General features: G+C 44.7%; 2 protein-coding genes across 2 annotated transcripts in view; one reads left to right on the forward strand and one right to left on the reverse strand.

Moving 5' to 3' along the window:
• Positions 1–9,074, reverse strand: part of TTC9 (tetratricopeptide repeat domain 9) — a 29,142-nt gene extending 20,068 nt beyond the window's left edge. Inside the window, exon 1 of the mRNA XM_027707644.1 lies at positions 8,634–9,074. Within this exon, the coding sequence (XP_027563445.1) occupies positions 8,634–9,003 (370 nt within the window). The 5' untranslated portion in view covers positions 9,004–9,074. The remainder of the gene's footprint in view (positions 1–8,633) is intronic.
• Positions 1–22,807, forward strand: part of MAP3K9 (mitogen-activated protein kinase kinase kinase 9) — a 132,938-nt gene that overhangs the window by 105,997 nt on the left and 4,134 nt on the right. The gene's annotated exons all lie outside the window — the stretch shown is intronic.

Consider the following 22,807-nt stretch of genomic DNA (forward strand, 5'->3'; position numbering starts at 1 on the left):
ATATGCAGGGCAAGGATACCCCACTGCTTGTTTTGTATTCTCCTCTCCTTCTTCTTCAAATAGCAGTAAACAGCTTTGCTGTCTGGAGTTAAGTTTTCAAGTTGGAAAAGGCCAAAGATAAGCAGCATCCAACCAGGCTGATTTGAAATTAGTCTTTACATTTCAAGCTAAGCCTCACAGACACATCAGATGGGTAGCGAATTTCCACCACTGCCTGGTTAGGTTCTACCAAGAGGGCCCTGAACCCTCTTGCTTTACGGAATAAGGCGACTTATAGCAAGAATAAGGTTACTTATACTCAAGGCACCTCACTTGAGTTTCATCAGGTAGGAAGTGAGCTCTTTAGATATCCCTGATGTGGCCAGGCCAAAGTAACATCAGAGGTGTGGAAAATGACAGTTGTAATCAGGGCATCAAAGGAGCTTTGGAATCAAAATTTGAGAAACATAATTTGGTGGGTCCTTGCTGGCTGACCCAGCTGCTTCTTTCCAGCAGCTCCAGGCAACTGGATGGACGGCTGGATCAACAGAGTTTTGCTGTCTGCCACTCTGATATGAAAGGAGATGCTGTTGCCATCGATGCAGAACAATCTACATGACAGCCCCTTAAACTGGCAGCAAGTAAATGCAGTGGGCAGTGCTCCTACTAAAGAAAGAAAGGGAATGCTGAGCAGTGCCTATAAAGGCATTTGCTTTAGTAGGACAGAGATTTGACCTGTCAAGCATGGATGTGTTGGAGAAGGAAAAGTGCTGTAGCCTTGCAAGCAACAATCAGTGTCCTGCGTCCTGAAAAGCTTATGCAGCAATGTAAGGATGGTGTTCTCTGCCCCTAGGGATGTGTAAAGGGTTGCCTTTTTGATGGTACATGTGAGTGAACAGGACTGAGATGTCATGACAGTCAGGAGCTTGGGACACAGGACTTGTCAGGCAATTGTGGTTTTATTGGCAAACATACACAACTCCTAAAGGTGCAAACAGCATGAGATTTTTTTTCCCCAAAACTCTTGTTGGGAGGTTGTTGCAGAACCATTCAGTGGTGGTGACTTACACTTGCTAAGGCTTTCCAGATAAGTATGTGCTAATCGGATGGGCAAAGTTGTGATCATGGCTACACAGGACAAGCACGTGTTAAAATTCATGCCCCTGATTGGAAGAGTTGGTAATTTTATCAAGGTGAATGTCAAAGCATGTAAATATACAGAATAGAGTCTCACGCTTGCACACGTGCACTCTGTTGTAGAGAGGAGCTCCTCCTTGTTATACATAAACAGGTAACCAGCACCAACTGACTGCCTTCCTGCAAGTGTTACAGCACCCACAGAGGGATGAGAGGACCTCACTGGCAGAGCAGAGATGGGGGGCATCTGGGAAGGGACAAAGCTTTGTGTGGGAGATCATAATATCTGACAAAGCTGTGTTGCAACCAGGAGAGCGAGTAACAGAATTCAAAGGGTAGAGGCATGGACTGTGTAAGCAGCCCCAACTCCTGTGCCAAGAAATAAGATGGGAGAATTGGGTACACAGGACAAAGACGAGAAGAAGCAGATGGTGCTATCCAGCCTATGAGCCTCAGGGCAGTGGCATGTCAAGAATTTTGGAATGTGGGGAAAATGGAGTGGATTTTGAAGTAAAGATCATGACACTAGCTATTGCATATGCATAGTAACAGATGAGCTCTGGAATGTCAAGCTATGACAGCTAAAGATCATTGCTCCCAGCTGTCACTTTTGCCATAGGTTATCAGAGAGAAAATATTGACTGTACCTAATTCATTTCCATGAATTGTCTTAGTACTGTTTCTAGCAGTGTCCTAAAGTCTGATCTCCAGCCCATTGGAGATCCATCCATGGACCTTTAATGGATGCCATTTGCAGCTGCCTAGGCAAGTGTGTAAGAACACTACTACGACCTACCAACCTCACACAAGCAAGTCTACCTTCAGCAACTCCAGCAAAGCTTTCAGAAACTGCACTGACTCTACAGTCTTTGTGAAAGGGAACAAAATAGCAACACTCCATGCCACCACAAGATTTACCTGCATTCATCCATCAGTGTCCTAAGCTTACTGTTTCCCATTCCAGATGCAGTTCAGAACTGAACAAAAAGAGACAGATTCCTGAGCAGCCATTACTAACAACTTTCTAGTTAATGATAGTTAATATTGACTCTTTTTCAAAGCATTTTAACCCTCTGTATTAGTCACTGGTATGGTCATCTGAGTAAGCTGAAACCAGAATTAATAAACAGTTGTCCTCCTTCTGTATCAGTTTCTCACCCATGAAGTGAGAGAAGAAAGAAGAAAATAAATAGCCAGTATTTTGTCTCAAAAGTTTATTATGTATTTTCTCCCTTTCTTTATTTTGTTCCCTCAATTTCATAGTCCTTTGTATGTTATTTTCTGAGATGGCACAATGTCAAGAACAAAATGGCAACATTTAGACCTCCCCTTTTATTTATTCTGTTTACTTTTACTGTTCCTTTCCTCACAGCAACTCCTTTATCATCCTAAAATCCTTATGTGAGAACTTCTGATGATTCTCCCTTCTTGGAGCATCAGTTGCAATGCTAGAGGACACTGATGAGGAACTTGGGATGTGCTGCTGAACTGATACGCAGTTCTAGGAGAAAGGCTGGAGAAAGAGGTTTGGAGTTGGGTAAGAAATTTCTGGGCCTGAGCCCAAGTGAACAGCAAGAAGAGAAAGATGCTCCACCTGCTGAACCATGCAGCGGTGGCCCAGCTCTCAGAAAAGGTGGTAACCATGGAGCTCATGAGTGTATTTAGCAATAGATTGGGACCTAGGTTTGATTTTAACACTAGGTTTTATTGAACCAGCTGAAACATCTTCAGCACAGCACTGATGAAAACCTGTGGAGGTCTAAGATGCTGTGACTCTGCATAACTTTTGCTGGAGGAAACTCTAGGACAGCATTTCAGAAGATGGAGTAAAGCTGGAAGGATGTGCTACTACAGAACTCTGAGAAAACAGCAGTGTTCTCAAGGTGGAGAACAACAAGTACTCTTAGGTAAACAAATTAACCACTGCTCTTTTCTTGGAGAAGCTTTGTGATTTTTGATATTTCCTGCTTCATCTCCCATAGTAAACTGTAGCTAGACTTTGAGGGATCTCAGCTTAGCAAGACTGCAGCTCCTCTGGACAGTCTGGCCAGGGGATCTATACCTTCTCAGTACTCTGTTTCAGGCAAATGATGACTAGGTCAGCTGGGACAAGCTTCTCCTCATGCAAAGGGAATTAAACGCATGGTAGAAGTGGCTGCAAAAAACCAAACCAATCCACAAAGCCTCAAGTTTTGAAAAGTCTTAGGATGAATAGTTACATATACAGAGGAAAACACATCTACCTCAGTAAGAGAAATGCTGTCAGACATACATCACTTAAACCAAGTTTGGTGGCAGCTTGGTATCCTTTCTTTTCCTCCCTCCCACCCCCGTGGCATCTGGATGTATTTCCATCCCATCCTTTCACTGCACAAGAAACTCCCTGAACAGGGAGGAATTTTGCTATCCTAAATACAAGGGAAAAGGTAAATACTGATTATTTATAAAGAGTAATTAATGACAACGGCTTGAAATCCCACACCTTTCTTAAATACATGTCAGAGTTTGGGCCTATCACTGAAAAATGACACACAGTGACCTGTGTTTAATTCTCTGCTGCAGTTGCACCTATCTGGAGCAGCAATTGCATCAGTCCTGTAAAACAAGATGTTTCCATGCATTCTGGGCTGGGCAGATATATCTAAACCAAGAGTGTCAGGAAACACCCCCACACTAATCAGTGAAAATGCAGACCACACCCGGCTGCTCTGTTTGCTGCTGTCCCTCTTTCCCACTGCATGGCATCCTTACAGAGGGTGTTTGTTGTTGATGCAGCACATTAAAAAAAAATCACATCAAGCAACAATCCAAGACTGCTTTAACACCCACAGCACCATGTGTCCTGGTAGAGTCTGTACTTGCTAACAGCTATATGCTTGAATGGGCTTTTAGCAGAGACTCCTTGTGACGTGTCCTAGTGGGTGGTCAGTGGAAAGTTTTACCAGTTTTTCTCATGTTTAGTTACATTTTTACTTGGATGAAGTATTATAAGTATTTTTACTTGAATTTCTCAGTTGAACCACTCAGCAAAGTCCATGCAACTGGTGACAACTGGAAGTAGTACCTACACCCCAGGTCGAGGTCGCTTGAAGGTTCCTATGCTGATGGAAGTGCCATGTTCTGTGTGACTGTCACTATGACCTTCACATAGTCATATGACTGGTACCAGTGCACGCTTCTGCCAGTGTAGGAAGCCAAACCTCATTATCAAGGCTGAGGTGTATATTGGAGGGCTACATTTTTAATACTCTGCAGGTATGTGTACCCTCTTGCCAAGACTCCTATAGTAAACTAAGGATACCTGAATGAGAATATAAACATGCTCATTTGATTTACATTCACATAATTAGCAAAGCCTTACAGTACTCCAAGGAGGTCATAAATGCAGATGGATAAACTGAAGTTTAGGAAAGATCTGGTGAAGGTTATACAAATGGTTAGCGCAGAGGGGAAGGATTAAAAACCAGATCCCCCTACGCCACTCATCATCCCCAGATCGCTCTCTGATTCCATTTCTCCTGCCAGGATTAGCTCTAGCATTTCTGCATGCTTAGGAAAATCAACAAAGGTTTGCTTATCACACTGCAACATTCCCTCACCAGAAAAGCTTAAAACTATGCTTACCCTTAGCATTTTGCTGCTTTGGAATGACTGGGACTTGTTTCTCTCTGCAAAGCAGACACAGTCCTTTTGATCCTGTAAAATTTTAGGCAGCAATGGTGGAATAAAATAATCATTGTGTTGCATGGTTGCAATTGTAGTTGGCAAATGATCCCCATCTGCATGCAATACATAAAGCATTTAAGCTTCTTCTACATCAAAGATGCTGCAGGAGCAGAAAGGAGACCAAGACCTGAGGTGTATTTGGCCAGTTTGCTTTTCTGCAAGTATTCTTTGTACATTCCTCTGTTTCTTAAAAGAACATAAACCGCTAATTTGAGAAAACTCAGCTGAATGCACCATCAGGATGAGATTGTGGTCCCCATTCTTTATTTTCCAACAGGGCTGAGAGAGGCAAAAAGAGGTCAAATGACTCCCTCAAGGTCAGAGACCATCAGTGAGTCATAAAGAAAGGACTGTTTGCCTTACAAGCCTGCATTCATTCCGCAAAGCTCTGTGCTGCTGGTAGGGTTTTTCTTTGCCTACCCTAGCAATTTCTGGGAGCCTTGACCATGCCGCTGCTCTTGCCTCTGGTGACATTCATCAGAATGACTTGTGGTAAAATGAAGGGCTATTGGCAGGCCTGTGTAAGAATGCAGCAGCACTGGATTTGGCAGATGTGGAGTCTCTTTAAGGCAAAACTCTTGGAGCTTAAACTGAAGTCTAGCTAGTAGCTTAGTGAAAGAAACATGAGCAGCTCTGCCAATAGCAAGCAGTGAAAATCCTAGGCTGATTTAAAACAATAATTTTTAAAAGTCACGAGAATTTAAAACCCAGCAGATCTGGGATCCTTTGAAATGGGCTACATAGTTTAGGCTGTGGGGGTGCCACACAACTCCACAACAAGGGACCTTAGAAAACACACCAGATACTGTGGGGCTCTGATAAAATATGAGAGCTGGCCGTGCCACCACATCTTACAACAGAATTGCCTGTTGAAGGTGCTCTGCAAAAGAAGCGGAGCTAAACAAGAGTCTTTGTGCACGTTTGTGCCTACATTTACCTTCTGCAGGAAATAACAGTTCTGACAACAGTTTAGTATTTGCCCACATGTTCCTACTCATGTAATCGGTCAGATTAAAAAAAAAACGAAGCAAACAACCCCAGCCCTCATCCATGAGATCGCCCCAAATCTCCTCTGGGTGTATTTCTCACCTACGTGCATATTTACTGGTAGCTCATGCTCTCCTCTTACTGTTTTGCTGCATCTAAAGAAGTAAATGTGTGTGCATCTATAGTTGTGATGCAAAGCATCTCTGACAGGTGGATGTGTGGGGGCCACATGAAAAATGACAGTGCAAAAGCAAGGTGGACTTGTCAAATGCCAAGCCTAGAGAGTAAGCGGAGGTGCTAAAAGAACTTGGTAATAAGGACAGTGAGATGACAGCTGCTAATGCTAGCGGGTATACTTCAGAGCTAAGTGAAAAACTGCCTTCTCTAGAATTAATATGTACTGCTGTTATGCTTTCGGCACTATACAGATTTATTTATTTTAGAATCAGCTCTAGACTCCCAGCAGTGCTCAAAAGCAAAACTCCCTGCATCTCCTCTCCTCCCCAGGTCAAGTAACACTGACTTCAACTCTAACAGTATATGCTGGTGCCCCTGCTAGAGCCCACTGTGTAAAGAAACTGGTGCCGTCTGCTGTATCACACTTGGAAAATAAAGTCCCACTGCTGCACCTCTTGAAGTTGTTATTAGAAATGTATACTAATTATTGTTACATTTCTGGGGAAACTTCCACTCCCCTCTTCCCTTCACCTCAGACATGAATTCACAGATCTTCCTGCTGGAATGGGAGCTCTGGAACCAGGCTAGGAGTAACTGCAATTCCAGTTTAACTGCACATTGCCCTCTCCAACATGCAGGGCATTTCTTTAAAGTTGCTTGCAGGCAGCCCAGCAGACCCACGTGAAACTATGCATTTCCAAGACAAATGTTGTTCTCTGCTCTGTGCATGCCATCTACTGAAAACATGTGACAACCGTCTGTGCAAAATGACAGCTTGACCTGCTGTGAGGTTATCCCAGGAAAAGCACTGCTTGTAACTACAGGGTTAATTATACTCATCTCCTCCTGTGTTCATATTGGTTAAATTTAGGAAAAAATCTGTTCATATCTAGGTTAAAGATGGAACATGTTTCTCTCACCAGTTGCTACTGCTGACAAGATCAAATACAACCAACAAAGACAAAAATTCCTTGCAAAAACCTGAAATGGTAAATAAATGGGCTGGACAATGACCATTACACAGGACAACTCTGTCAGCAGGAGCTGACACGTTTCTAGCAAGTGGAACTTGTGTACTCAGCAGAAAGTGCCACAGAAGCAAATTCTATCCTTCCTCCCGCTCCATTTACCTTCTACTTACCATGTCTCATTTGTATCTAGTAGAGATATTGCCTGTAAGCCCTTTTCAAGCCCAGGAACTCACCAAGCTATATTGTTCAGAGCATTATAGGTTCTCTGTATAACCCTGCCAATCTAAATGATCCTTGCCAAATACAATGGATTTTAATAAACCTGTGAACAGAAATTTGTAGAGAGACAAAATTACAGCTGTGCAATTACGATATCGCTCTGAAATCTCACTTGCCTCTCCCTCTATGCGATTTCAATAGGCTTTTGAAGGAAGAGTATTTGGAAACATGATGAAAGGGAGTTAAATTGTGCTCCCCATTACATCCCAAAAGGCATGTGGAATATAAGAGACTGGCATGCATTAAGACAAGAGAGAATGCTGGCTTGGTGTTTCAAACTGTTCGCTTCATTCTGCATCTTTTTAGCACTAGAGAACTGGAAACAAAGCTAACCAACTCTGTCTAGGAAGCCAAAAGCTGATGTCCTGATTTTTCCATTTTTTAGCCCCAAGGATATAAAGGGCAATGAGCAACTCTTCATCCTTCTGGAAAACAGCAGAGCTTTATTAATGTTGTTATTTTGTGCACCTTGTCCAGATTATGAATGCTCTTTTCCCTGCGCATACCTAGGCACAAGTTTTTGTTTCAGAGATGCTTTCAGGCTTGGAAAGAAAAAAAACATATGGTGCTGCAGACCAAAAATAACCTCTGATCCTGCAGGTCTTGTTTGAAGTCAACAGGCGTTCTGTTTCTGTAAGGACTTCAGAATCAGACTACAAAGTGGTTAAACCCCCCATCCGTCCCCTCCATCTTCTGCAGCACTTCTAAACAGATGGCAGGGAGCAAAGGGAGGGATGATCAAACGTCTACTGACCACAGTAGTGACTGGCAGCTAGCGAAAAGCCAGGGCTGTATTTGCTTTCAGCTTTAAGTGCTAAGAGGCCAAAAAATTCTTTTTATATCTAGTAGAACTATTTGGAGGTACTGCAGTAGAGCCCAAACCCTTCCCCTTCCTTACATCAAATGCGGTAGAAGGAGCCTGTCTCTATAATACCGTTAATTACAGGCACCAGAACAGAGCTGTGGTTGAAGGGACTGAAGGACATGTCGGGCTGAGGGCACTTCACGAACCACGATTTCTGTCAGCCGGAGCGCCCCACGCACGCACCGCCGCCTTGCCACCTGTCTCCCGAGGGAGGAGGGAAGGAGGGCTCCATCGCTGGCGGATGGAGCCGCCCAGGGGAAGAGCTGGGGGCCGCGAGCGAGCCCGAAGAGCAGGAGCGGCGCGGCCGTGCGCCCCCTCCCCAGCGCTGCCCCAGGCTCCCGGCCGTGCGCCGACAGCACCGCTGTGCCCGGCGTGAGCGCGAACGCGAAAATGGAAGCCAGCGGGAGGGAAGGAGATGCAGGGAGCGGAGCAGCGCGGTAGCGCTGCTTTGCGGAGGGGAAGGGAGGTGTGCGCGGCGCAGGTGGGGACCCCCCGCCCGCGGCCCCGCTGACCTGCCAGGCTGTTGTAGCAGTCGACCTCGATGGCCTCCACCGCCTGCCGCTGCTCCTCACTCAGCCCCGCCGCGGCGGCGGCGGCGGGAGGGCGCTGCCCGGCCGGCTCCTGGCTCAGCAGCAGCAGCAGCGCCTTCAGCTCCAGCAGGGCGCGGTGGTACTTGCCGATGGCCTCCCGGAATTTCTTGTCCTTGTAGCACTGCGCCCCTTCGGTCTTGAAATCCAGCGCCCGCCCGATGAGCTCGCCCGGCTCCGCGCTGCCCGCCGCCGCCGCCGCCCGCGGCTGGGCACCCCCGGCGGGGCCGTGCCCATCGCCCGCCCCGCGGCCGCCGGCGTTCAGCTTCCCCGCCGCCGGGCTCGCCCTCTCCATGGCCGCGGCGCCGTCCGGCTCCCGCGCCGCCCTACGCGGGCGATGCCGCGGCGCCCGCCGCCGCGCTCCCGGCCTTACCCCCGCGCTGCTCCCCGGCTCCGCCACTCGCTCCCATCCTCCGGCGGCCGCCGCTCCTCCTCCTTCGCTCCGCCGCCCGCGGGGCGCCCGCCTCCGCCCGCCCCCGCCACCAGCCGCCCGCCGCGGGCGCCGTCGCCCCCTGCACCGCTGCGACCCCCGCCCGTCGCAGCGCGGGGTAGCGGGGGCGAGCCCGGGGCGGGGGGATGCGCCGGCCCCGCTCCCCGCTGTCTGCGCTGGCCCGGCAAGGGGCGTACGGCCCGACCCCGCAGCTCCCCGAACTGGCCGACTCCACAGACCCCCCGCCCAGCCTCCTGCTCTTCCTCAGACTTGGCTCCCCCCAGACCCCACAGCCGAGTCCCTTCTGCGCTCTGTGCCTTGCCTGCCTGTACCTGAGGGTCTCGCCTCCCTGTCTGCGGGATGGGATCTCACCTCTTCCTTTCTTCTCACCCCAGTTCCCCATCTCTCTTGCCTCTCCCAGATCCCACCAGTGGCCATCCACCACCCCATCTGCTCATGGTCCCTCAAGGTGTTTTGATGTGCGTACTCCACGTCAAACAAGTGCCAGGCAATGAAACCTCCTGTGTCCTCCGCAGCAAAAGCCAAGTCCCAGTAACTGCCCTGGCACCAGCCACTCAGGGACTTTGATTTTCCTGAAGCAGATTTCCCCATATGTTGCTGAAAAACAGGTCAACGCTCACAGAGGCCTGGAACATCTCCTAGTTTGGGGGGTACCGGTGGGGAGTGGCTCTCCTTCTGTAGACAAACAGCAGAACTGTGCTCTGCACCAGGCATTGCTTTGTTAGGCCAAACACCATGTCTTCATTGAATATTAGAGCAGTTTGATGTAATTGGATGCACTGTTGTGCCAAGATATTTTGTAGGTCATATCTCATGCTTAAAAATTAAAGGCTGGATGAAAACACAGTGAGATTTTTTTTTTCTCAGTAATATATGGGGAGGCACCTTTTCATTACCCATGCAACTCTTACACGGTAAAGAGCTGTGGTGCAATGTATTCAAGCTTCTCTCTGCAACTAGGATAACATTTTAAAATGGAGACTTGAGTTTCTCTTTGAATATGTCCAGTCTACTGTGATGGCACATGGTGTTGCAGTGCTGGGCAAACTGGGATAGCTGTGTAGCACAGCTCTATGTAAAGGTATTACTGCAGGTAATCCAGACTGGTGCCTGGATAATTCATTTTTAGCAGAGCAAATAAATTGCTTACCAATTATTACCTATTATTATTATTACCAATGCTTTATGCATTGGTCCCTGCTGGTAGGTTTTTGGACCTTATTGAGGTTGTGGTCACAGTATGGGACAGACATACACCTACTCACTTAAATCCAAAAATCAGAGCCTCAAGGAGAAACAAATAGCATCATACTTAGTGTGATAGATGTACAATGTTGTAAATTCTTGCATGAGAGAAATTTGAGTTAAAATATTCAGCAATGATAACATGATTTCAAGTGCTTTCATTTCCAGGTGCCTTACTAGACATCTTCAAGAAATCTTACTTGTGAAAATGGATGCTCAGTATTTTCGGGTACCTCAAACCAAGAATGAGATAAATTACTTACAAATCTTGCTCAAAGTGCATTTGATCTAAAATCAGGAAATCCTGGGGGGGCAGGTATGGCGGTGGTGGATATTAGTCACAGTAGGTAGAGTGGAATTTGTCTGTGGAACCTAAATATTAAGGAAGGAAAATTCCTGTTGGGACATTTTTTAATCTGTCTGCTAGTCATATTGCACGAGGGAAGTTTAAGTAATTTCAGAGGTTTTGTTGTATCATTATTGATTGCTGCTCGGGAGACTTCACAAGGACAATGTACATCTTTTGCGCTGGAACGCTGACTTTGCCAGAGGAAAGGGGATTGCCACAAAGGATTAATTACTCAGATCTGAGCAGCTGCAGAAGCTATCGAAGAAGGGACTGTTTTCTTGGAGGGCAGTGTAGCAAAGTGACATTGGGAGTTAATGTTGCTTCCCTCTTTCAGAGTTTGCCTGAGCCCATAGATATACATGGTATAGGGGGCACTGAGACGTAAGTGACATTTCCTACTCTTCCCCCTCTGCTTAAGGAATTTTTGAGATGTCTTCCTCCAGTTACTTCCGTCAACAGCGGAAGTCTGAAACAAGCTGTGAAAACTGGAAGTTTTCTTAGAGAAGAGTCTGTCAGTGGCCACTGCCAATATGGGTGTAGATGTGGTCAGAAATGGTCACAAAATATTGACAAAACTGGGTGCTCCTCACATTATGAACTATACTGAATATACCAAACTGTGACTTACTCCTGAATGTTGCCTAAGCACCCAAATGAGTTTTCCATCTTGTAGTTCTTCAAGAAATGTCCAAGCTCTCTTCCTGATATTGCTGATGCATATGAAGAGAAATGCCACAACTATGTAAATCCAAAACAGACCATAACAGAAGTTTATGAATGATTGCTGTTTGTCGGCCAACTTAGACTTTTTGTTGATAGCAAACAGTATCCCTCACCTGAGAGCTGGATCTCTCAGCCAGAGAACTTGAAGATTCCATAAGATGTGTAGGATGACTGGTAAAGATCAGTTTAGCCCATCAGTTCCTTCCTTCAGGAGCTGAGTTAAGTAGTGTGTTGGCTGCACTAAAATATTTAGGAAACATCACACCAGTCATATGGTCACCCCATTGACCCTTCATGTAAGGGACCTTTTTTATTTGTTTCTTTTTCAAAGGGAACATAGTACTTAGGGGAAAACATGAGAAGCTATCACCTTTCTGAGTCAGACAAGATTTGTACTTGAGAGATACCTCACATTTCATTTAACATATGACGTGATATTCAGGTCTAGATTTCAGCTGCCTGGAGCCCACTAGACTCACCATACAAGCTTGCCACTGGTCAACACCTCTAGTGATATCCAGTTTGAAAACAAGACAGGAGCCTGAAAGCATCAGAAAAAATAAGTTTATATATCATATCAATACACTAAACTGTGAAATAAGGCATACATACATTCAGATAAAATTAGGCCAGTTTGCAGTCATTATCTGTATACCATGAGCTGAGGTCATGGTGTTAGTCAATATTAGCTGTTGTGCCTGACTTCTGTCCAATGGTGAGGGGGGTTTGTCCTTAGAAGCAGAATGTGCTTATCTGTCTCATACTGTAATAGATGGGGTGTGCCTGTCTGTCTGGATGTCCCCAGGTGCAGTGAGTGTCTAAAACTGCCTGGATGTTCCTGTCTTTCCTCCTCCACACTGAGATTTCCTTAGCATGTTCTGAAAGCATACACTTGCATTGCTCAATCATTATTAATAGTAGTATTATGCAGTGGTCACATGCTTCATAGGGATAGTTTAAGATCTGTGACTCATTAAACCATAACTTCCTGTTCACAGGTTACCTGAAGAAAACTGTCTTTGTGGAGTCATGTTCGTGGTTGGGAGATGTGTTCTTAGGTGAAATGGTAAATATTGAGAAAAATACTGGATCTCACATAGCTGTGAGCTCTTCCAGCCTTCCTCTAGCTGCAATTGTTTCTGCCTGCCCATAGGACGATTAATTTACAGGCATATGGGACAGATTCCCTGCATTTCAGGATACTGCTATAAGGACACTGGAAAGGATTCTGAGACAGCTGAGGAGGCTGGGCACTTGGGCCCTGGTGGGGCATTGGAGGGCTGGAGAAACTTTCCTATGAAGATTGGCTGAAAGATTGGGATTGTTCAGTCTGGAGAAAAGAAGGCTCTGGAGAGACCTTATTGCAGCCTTCCAGTACCTAAAGGGGGCCTACAAGAGAGCTGGAGAGGGACTTTTTACAAGAGCATGTAGTGATATGACAAGGAGGATTGGCTTTAAACTGAAAGGGTGTAGGTTTATTGGACATAAAGAGGACATTTGTTTATCATGAGGGTGGTGAGGCACTGGAACAAGTTGCCCAGAAAAGCTTCTAGAGAACACATCCCTGGAAGTATTCAAGGCCGGGTTGTGTGGGGCTTTGAGCAACCTGGTCTAGTGGAAGGTGTCCCTGCCCATGGCAGGGGGGTTGGAACTGGATGATCTTTAAGGTCCCTTTGAAGCCTAACCATTCTATGATTCTTCTACATGAATGTGAATCCACTGTAGCATTTATGCTGTGAGGTGAGCTTTTTATAAACTGGAACTTTAAGGGCCACCCTCCCGCCTGATTGGTCCCACCTGATTGGATCATGACGTACCCCCCTGTACTGTACAGGGGGTCCCCCTGTACCGATTGATTGATTGATGACGTACCCCCCTGTACCGCACAGTGGGGGTTCTTTTTGCATGCAAAGACATGTGGCCGGTGTAAATTTTCCATCTATATATTGTATCCTACCTCGACCGCAATATTCCCTCGGTGTGCAGCCCTGACGGGGCCTTTCACCTTACAATCTTCACGAGGCGCCTAAATATTCCTGAAATTAAATGGGAGGTAAGAAAAAATCCCAACACCCCCTGTTTCCCACTTAAATAAATTTACTTATAATAAAACCGGATTATTTTATTTCTCATATTCATTCATTTGTGTTGATGGGACTGTTGCCTTTGTGAGAGTTGTTTCATCAAGTCCTTCATGCTAAAGCACAAGCCTAATCCATTTCTGATTGTGATGAAAATGGTGGAAAAGAGATCCCTCATTGACTCCATTCAGCTGCAGAATTCCCAAGCAGCAGCGAGCTTCCAGCATACACAGCTGCTGCTGCTACAGTCTGTCACCAGCTTAGTCAATCATCCATTATTTATTACCAAATTGTATGTAAAGCTCTGCACCATAACCTTTCGTTCATATACAGGGAAAAGAAGAGAAAGAGCTTCTGAAAAGCCCAGGAAAACAAAACCAGAGAAGCTTCTGAAATCCACTGCTTAGGAGATCATCTTATGCTGTTATACCCAAGGAAGAGAGGAAAGGGAAATAAAATCACATGCAACAGAAGGTGCCACCTTGGTATGAATTCCTTCAATTTCTCCATATCACTTGTTGCAGTCAACAATTTCTTTTTATCACACAAGATCCTTAGTTTATAAGTGTTCATCAAACACAACAAACCACTTAAAGAGTATTGTGCCTGTGTTTTCTTCCACGATCTGTGGAAGATTGGTCAGTTGATCCTTCTGGGCTGTTTGATGCCTGCTAATTGCCTAGCTGAGAATGGTCAATTAGGACTACAATGAGTCTCCTACGAATAGTATACAATCAAGGAAAAATGATCAACAGAAATGTTTGCAGGCAAATGAGAGTCTCTATGACAAGCCATTCCTTGGCCGTATATATAAGCAGCACCTTTGTCACAGAAATGTCTGCTGACAATACTAAGAGGTGGATGGTTTAACAGACGAACTGTTCAGAATTAAAACAACTGTTTCAAATTATGTTTTTAGCATTCTGAATTCTTTATTTTTCATAAAGGTGATAACAAATTGCTAACTAAGAGGCTTAGCCATGGACCCAGAACAGGTCAAATCAAAACCATTTAACATCGCTCCTAGTGTTTCTTTTTGCACTTTAAAAATGAGTACTTTGACTTATAGGACAATCACACTGGAAGGGAATGCTGCCAACGAAGTCTGAGAAACACTTTTAATCTCTTAAAATCAGTTGTTGACAGCCTATCTACAAAATGCAGCTAGAATCTCTCAAGTGAACCCCAGTGCTCTGCATATTGTGCAGCATTAGTGGGGAATAAGAGGCTGCATAGAAGCACTTACTGCGGGTCTGCTTGTGCCTGTCATCTTGTTACTGTCCAGGTAAATGCCTAGTAGTTCAAGGTTGGTAAAGATCACTTAACTCCAAGAGTGACCAGGTGACACTTTGCATGCAGATGTGTACAGGAGTGTGGAGTAAGTCACTTGGGTTTGAGTCTAACGAGACAGTATGTGAGCGTAACTGGAAATTGAATTAGTGAACAACATAAAAAGAATCCTAAAATGCACTGACTCCCCATGAACCTTGAATTGTTGGCAGTCAGAACAGAAACGCCATCCAATGACCACCAGCAGTAAAGCCTGCTCAGTTTGTGTGTCCACATTAGAACTGTTGCCTAGTCTTTACGCCATGCTTACACCTTCATGATCAAGCAATGATTGCAATAGCACTCCAGGATGAGTGCATATTTATCATTACTTGTCCATTACCTACATAGCTAACATCAGCACCCTTGGATTGAACTTACATATTCAGCTGAATTCTTCCGTGGTAACATATAGACACACATCAAATATGCATCTAACTACCTCTAAACTTGAGAAAACATCTCTCTCAGTTTTGTGTCTTAGTCTCTGTTTATGAGATTAAAAATGACACATGGGAGCAAATGGGGATGCTTTTGCTTCTAATTGCTTGCTTTGTGCAACTGCCAGATAGTGTGAGGCGCAGCTATTCCCAACCCCTCTTACAGCTGAACTGCAAGAGGAAAACTGTTGAGCACTCATTTTACAGAGCAAGCAGACCTGCTAGAGAAGTGGCTGCCCTTTTAATACCTGTTCTGGCAATGTGTGAAGGAGTTAAGATCTCACAACAAGCAAAGTTGTCTAGAAAGTTCCTAGTTTGGCAATGTCCTTGAAAACTGTGGCTTACGTTAATTGTCTTATACTTCGCATCCATTTTCATTGTCTTGTGTAATGGCATCTTTGCTATGCCAACTAATTTTGTCATGCCTGAGGGGTACCAAACCCTGGCCTCTGGGAAGGGTCTTACTGTGCTAGACATACCTGACTGGGCTGATGTCAAAGGGAAAGTTTGTACCGTTTCCCTGTCTGGTCTCAAAAGTCCCTGCAAGTTGTTGATGGTGATCAGAGGAGTGGCCTCTGAGGAAAAACAGGCTATTTCAGGAAATAGCTGAATGAAACAGTAAATGGTACTCCCCTAAGAGAGCACTTAGCCACCGTGTCAGCAGACTGGCAGGCCCTGCAGCTCAGTTAGTTATGCTATCTTCGGAAGAGAGGTGAGCTGAAGGTGTTTTATGCTCCTGACCTTTCATACGCTTGTGCTATTATTGAGTTTGAAGTGTAAACTGCAGGGCCTGTGTCAAATTTCAGTGTAAATGCATTTGCACTTGCTTTTCCAGTCAGATGTAGTTATTCTGCTTGCTTTTCTCTTTCCTAACATGCTGAGGGTGCTGCAGTGCACAGCTAAGCAGATGGCTCACTTCATCCTAGTGACAGATCCATTTCTGAGCATGGGGATTCTTGTATATAAAGAAGTGCTCAAGTAAAACCACTTGAGTGAAAGCTGCAGTGGAAAGTGGACATCTTTAAGCTCGTTTACCACATGTATGGGCGAACTGCTCACAGAAAAGCAGAAAAAGGAAGAAAAGCTCTGAAAGAGGCACACTTATTGGTGCAACCCCAATATTTATCATTCTGCAACATGTGAGGTTTTCCTGAGAAAATGCATTCCCAGATTTACTACAAAGAAACTTGTGAGGTCTGATGGGCACAAAGCCCCAGGCAGCATGGTTGCAGGCTTACCAGCTGTGCGTGATCCCAGTAGCATCAGCCCTGCAGTTCACATGTAAGGTTCTCAGCTTTCTTCTTTTGCTGCAAAAATGGTTCTGTTCCTCATCTGGACAGCTTTCCAGGCCAGACCTCATCTCCTAGGACACTGCAGTGGTGGAAGGTGGCCAGTATGGTGTGGTATCAGTATAACTCTACGTATTCTGGAAGCTTAAATGAACTTTAAGTGAAGAAACATCATTGCTTCATCCTGCAAAGAGCACAGACATTCTAATGGACCTTGATCTATGGAAACCTTTTAAACCCATTTAGTGGCTCCATGTGATATTGTAAATGTAAGGTCCCAGCATGGACATGTAGAGATTAGCACTATCACTATTTAATTGAAGCTCACTGAGGATTTCACTGCAGAAAATTTATTTAGTGGTTCCTGCAACACACTGTTATTGCATTGGTACTCTCTTTGCAAAAAGTATTTCTTTCCCCATAAGCTGCTGTGCACAGCTTTTATTAACAAAATTGCCCTGAGGAGAGCCAGATGAGCAGTCCTTATGGACCTACTTGTCTGTGCACAGCTGTCACAATAATGTCTTCGCCCTGAGCATGAGTGTCCTGGCAGCTCAGGAAAGGAAGGCTTCCTGGTGTTGAAGAGACGGAACAGAAAGAAAATGGACTATTTTCCTCCAAAATTAAAATATCTGTATTAATATGGATTTATTAAATTGCTTATTGACCATGCCTCTGTTTGCTTCTCCAGTTGCATGTCCTGTCAACTACTCACTGACTTTGGTATCCAGACTTCATTTGATTCTTAGCCAATTTGGTTCATAATTAAGGACAGTTTGCTTATGAGGGTCTGCCTACAAAAATCTCTCATTGAGCTGTTTCCTTCCTTCATGGAGTTGTACAATTATTTGACTGTTTTCATCACAGTGCTAGGCTTAGAAATACCAGTGCTAAAAAATGCAGAGCAGTTAGAAGAATAAGCTATGCTTGACCTTATTAGCAAAATCACTCATTCTGTACTGGGAGGCTTTGGGGATGGTGGGAATTGAGCCACTCTGCTTGGAGAAATGGGATATGTTGCAATTGTCCTCATGTTGTTTGCTTGCTAACCCACTTAGTATTTGGTTTAATTTATTGATTATTCTTTTTTTCATTGTCTTTAAGGGTTCTTCCTACAGAACTCATACATATATCTTATGTTAATAAATATGAAGGGCTCCTCAAAGTCACACAGTTTACTCAAATTACTCTCAGATAATGCCCTCTGTAGAAAGGTACCCATGAGAGCAGGGGATACTGCCACAAACCCATCAGCTGATAACACAAAATGGGGGAAGGCATGCTCGTGAGCAGCACATGGGTCTCAAAGCTTCTGATTTCAGGGACCTGTGGCATGCCAGGGCATTAACCTTTGGGAATGTGATCCAGGATAGGTAGTCCAACTTCTTAACAACATCTTCGATCATCTCAGCCTAATTACCTTCCCACCTCTCTCCCCTGAGTCTCTCCCAGCCCCCCTGCCGTGTCCTGCAGCACCTCCTGGTGGGATGAGGCTTCTCAGCTACATCTCTTTTAGGGAGTTGGTGATTAGGACCAGTATCAGTGTATTTTTCAAGCCATCTTGTAAATGTATGATGTGTTTTTAGCATTTTCCTATTGAATGAGGGAATGAAGAGAAGACAGGCGTGGACACAACACTTAGAAATTTGCTTTTAATTATTTACCATATGCCTTAAGAGTGCTTTAAAATTAGTATAGATGCTGAAATGAGATACTTGAGCTGCATTATGGAATATAAAAATTTATATAATCAGCTAGTGTCATGTTCATGTTACAGATCAGATCATTGTATAACACCACAGTTGTCTATAGATCGAAAGCAAACAGGTGACTTTTATATAATAGCAAATATTTTATATAAAGGTTTATATATGTGGACTGGATAAGTAGGAGCACCTTTGTAGTTTCATTGATAATTTTTTTCTTCTGTTTTAGAGGTGATTTTCTGACATACAATTGTGCTCATAAATCCAGTCTTTATCTGCTCAACTGACTGAGGCCTCAGGGTTACAGAAATGAGAAACAGCTTCTAAAAAGGACTGGATTCTCGAGTCATTGAGACAAGCTGTTGCATTGAAAATGGGTATGGGAGATGAGTTACAGTCTGGAAAACAAATGCCATATATAGTCACTTCCACTCCATCAGTACTGAAAGGCAGTCAGGCTTTGGAAACTTGGTATTCACAAATGGGAATTTCAGTGTCTCCTGACTTCCATTACCTGAGATTACTGCGGTGAGACCCAAGAATTTGCAACATTTAATATATTCTGTATTTTGTAAAATGTACTGATAAATTTGATTGAAAGGACTATAAAACAGATAAACATATGCATTTTAACAAATGAGATTAATACAGAAAAGAAATACAGGATAAATACAGCTTTCCATGTCCACTTATGTAAACGATCGACAGAGGAGACATTTGATCTGCCATAAAAGCAGTATAGATGAGAAAGTACAAAACCCATGAGCAATACAAAAATTCAGGCTACTGCTTCTGTATCCTTGATACTCACCTGAGAATCACTTTGAAGCGATCAATTATTCTGCCCAGAATAGAGTCCAAAGTTTCATCTCAAAGGCTAGTAAGTCATTAGCCACATAATGTTCCTCTCTGCTCAACCTTCCCTTTTAGGAAGGAGCAACAGTGAGTTGAATAGATAGATAATATAGATGGAAAATATACTCCAGTCATCCTGGAGCTAAAATCTGAAGGATACTGATTTTACCACAGGCCTGATAGTGAATTTACAAAGACAAGGAAACTAATATAATCTATGATTTAGATGAGGGGATTGAGTCCATCATCAGCAAATTTGCAGATGACACCAAGTTGGGAGGGAGTGTCGACCTGCCGGAAGGCAGGAGGGCTCTGCAGAGGGATCTGGATAGACTGGAGAGATGGGCAAACTCCAATGGAATGAAGTTCAACAAGGCCAAGTGCCGGGTCCTGCACTTTGGCCACAACAACCCCCTGCAGCGCTACAGGCTGGGGACAGAGTGGCTGGAGAGCAGCCAGGCAGAAAGGGACTTGGGGGTGCTGATCGACAGGAGGCTGAACATGAGCCAGCAGTGTGCTCAGGTGGCCAAGAAGGCCAATGGCATCCTGGCCTGCATCAGGAACAGTGTGGCCAGCAGGAGCAGGGAAGTGATCCTTCCCCTGTACTCTGCATTGGTGAGGCCACACCTTGAGTATTGTGTTCAGCTCTGGGCCCCTCAGTTCAGGAAGGACATTGAGGTGCTGGAGCGGGTCCAGAGAAGAGCAACGAGGCTGGTGAAGGGACTTGAGCACAAGTCCTATGAGGAGAGGCTGAGGGAGCTGGGGTTGTTTAGTCTGGAGAAGAGAAGGCTTAGAGGCGACCTCATCACTCTCTTCAACTACCTGAAGGGAGGTTATAGCCAGGCGGGGGTTGGTCTCTTCTCCCGGGCAACCAACAATAGGACAAGGGGACATGGGCTCAAGCTCTGCCAGGGGAGGTTTAGGTTAGATGTTAGGAAAAAATTCTTTACAGAGAGGGTTATCGGGCATTGGAACGGCCTACCCAGAGAGGTGGTGGATTCACCATCCCTGGAGGTTTTTAAAAAGAGATTGGACGTGGCCCTTAGTGCCATGATATAGTAATTGGAGTTGGATCAGGGGTTGGACTTGATGATCTTGGAGGTCTCTTCCAACCCTACCTATTCTATGATTCTATGATTCTACCTTTCCTTAAATCCAAATCTTGTTACAACTTGGAATAATAAAAAAAAATTAACATGATTGAGAGATTTGGTAAAGTGTCAGACACTAAACAAGGATTATTTTGGGGCTGTATGGCTGTATCAGACTGTACAGCTCAGTAAGGCTCATGACGTCCTTTTTCAATACAGAGCCCAAGCTGATTACGTGAGGACATTTCCTGCTGGGCAGAAATGCATATTTTTACAGATGCAGTGCTCTGTATGTGAATGAAACACTTTGCTTCTGATTTATACCATACTGGGGAAGCCTGTCCTGGAGAAACAGCCCTGTTGCCCCACCTTATGATTTTTTCCCTCAAACAACAGTCTACATTTCATGGCACTGAGTCAAGCTATGAAGGTCATATGGTGGATGCCCATGGTAAATGTCAGTAATTTTTGACAGATTTGTAGCACATATAGCTTGTCTGTATTCCTCTTCTGATGTTCCTATTATCATTATTTATCACTGCATCATGATGCTTCCTACTCCCAGTGGAGCCCCACTCTGCTAAGTTCTATAGAAACACATGCCTGACGTTGCTGGTTTGGCTACACTCCAGTAGATCAGATATATTCATGTGTCTCCTGCCTAGCTATTTTTGTTGAACAAAAGGGATATTTAAAACACTGGGGAGATGAGAGTGAGGGGAATGATCAAATAAAATAATTTGCTTGCTAATCCATAAGCGTCCTGGCTACACTCTCCATTGCACTGATAGAAAAACATGACTAGTTCTTTGCTGGATATGCAACTATCCCAGCATGTTCTGTAAGTTGCCACATACCTACTGACTTCAGTATGATCTGCAAAGCAGAGGGGTGCTGTGATGCTTTCCATTATACAGATGAAGCTCTGGTATCAGTGCAGGTTCATCATCGTTTGGAGCAGATGCTGAATCTCTGTGATGTGAGCCTAATTAAATTAACCTACTCTTTCCTATCAAAGCCTGGTGCAAAATATTCCTAACTGGCCCACTCTTGGCTGATGTGGTTGAGAGAATATCCGCAAATGGAGGGTTCTCTCATGTGCAAAAATGTCCTGGACAGTGTCCTCCTGCTAAGCTACACTGTTTCCAGCATTGTACATTGTGAGTTCAGGGTCACAAGTACAGTCTCTGCAAGTTTCTGTGAAGTGGCACAGCAAGACTAATCTCAGTCTCTGATGATGCAGAGTGCAGGACCAATATGATGGGCTGATATTGTTCTGATACACAAGGGATCAACCTTGCTTCTTGGGGACCATACTGAAGCCAAGTATACGACAAACTGTATTTGGGTAGGAAAACCCATAATTTTTTAATGCAACCTGTGCTAAGAATTTTGTTACTCCTGCAGGAGAAGCAATGGATACTCCTGAGAATGAGATTTCTCTATAAAGTGCAGAACCCAGAGCCCATGCTGAACACTGATTCACTAGTAGATTCCTACCCCATAGAGGACCTTGCAGTTTAGAGGCTATAGAGCAAGAAGGTGAAGCCAATAATGGCACTTTCTGCAGCCACTTCTGAATGGAAAGGAAGAGGAACCCACACCTTCTCAGCCACATTTGCAGTGACTGAGGAAATCCCTCCTCTGAAAATACCTTGTTCAGACTAAGCAGTCAAAAGCTGTTGAGATGAAAGGCCCCCATAAACTTACGTCACCTCTACCAAACTTGACCTTTCCTCTGTCCAAAACAGTGTCCAAATAACCTTTGACAGTGCAGTATTACCCAGCACAGAAGGAACACTTTGAATAGATCATTTTTCACAGGCCCAGCAAATAGCCCAGGTTCCCTGCCTTAGCTTAGCTCAGATGTTAGCACTAATTCCCACTTGCTCTGTTCCCAGGGATGAGCAGCCCTGGCTATGTGGCTATTTCCTGGGGTCAACGCTTGGGCAACTTGTCTGACTTCAACTTTGCGTAGTGTGGAGGCACAGATGAAAAAGGAAATAGCAGCCAGGATGGAAATAATGTTTTTTTTTCAGTACCTGTTGGGGCAGGGGCATGTAAAATTCCTCTGAAGGAAGCAAAGGTGTTAGAGTTACCAGGCAACCAACACCAGTAAAAAATAATGTAAAAGGAGAGCAGGGAAGAGGGGCTCCAGTCAAGGACCTGCCTGGCCCATTAGGTACCTGAGACAGTGATGAAGTGTGTACACTAAGAATCTCATAGTAGGAGAGGATATCTGTTTTAGGTAGACAGAAGGTGCAGGGGAAAAACATATGTAACTAAATGGATGGAGCAGACATGAAAATTCTTCCCTGAAGAGAAACAGAACCCTTTTAACATTATGAGGCTGTTGAAGCAGAGAAAATGCTAAGGGGGTTTCATGAATGTTCTGCCACCAGTGCTGCTTGCAGGATTTTGTAGCTCTCTTCAATCTTGAAGCATTGAAATTGTTTCTTTCAGCTTCCTGATCTGGTCAGCCTTCCCATGTTTTCCATCCTCCCACTGGGAGGGATCAAAGCTTACTGAGAGGTGTCCTT

This window comes from Neopelma chrysocephalum, unplaced genomic scaffold (assembly GCF_003984885.1).
Source record: "Neopelma chrysocephalum unplaced genomic scaffold, ASM398488v2 Primary Assembly neopelma1_24, whole genome shotgun sequence".
Classification (NCBI taxonomy): domain Eukaryota; kingdom Metazoa; phylum Chordata; class Aves; order Passeriformes; family Pipridae; genus Neopelma; species Neopelma chrysocephalum.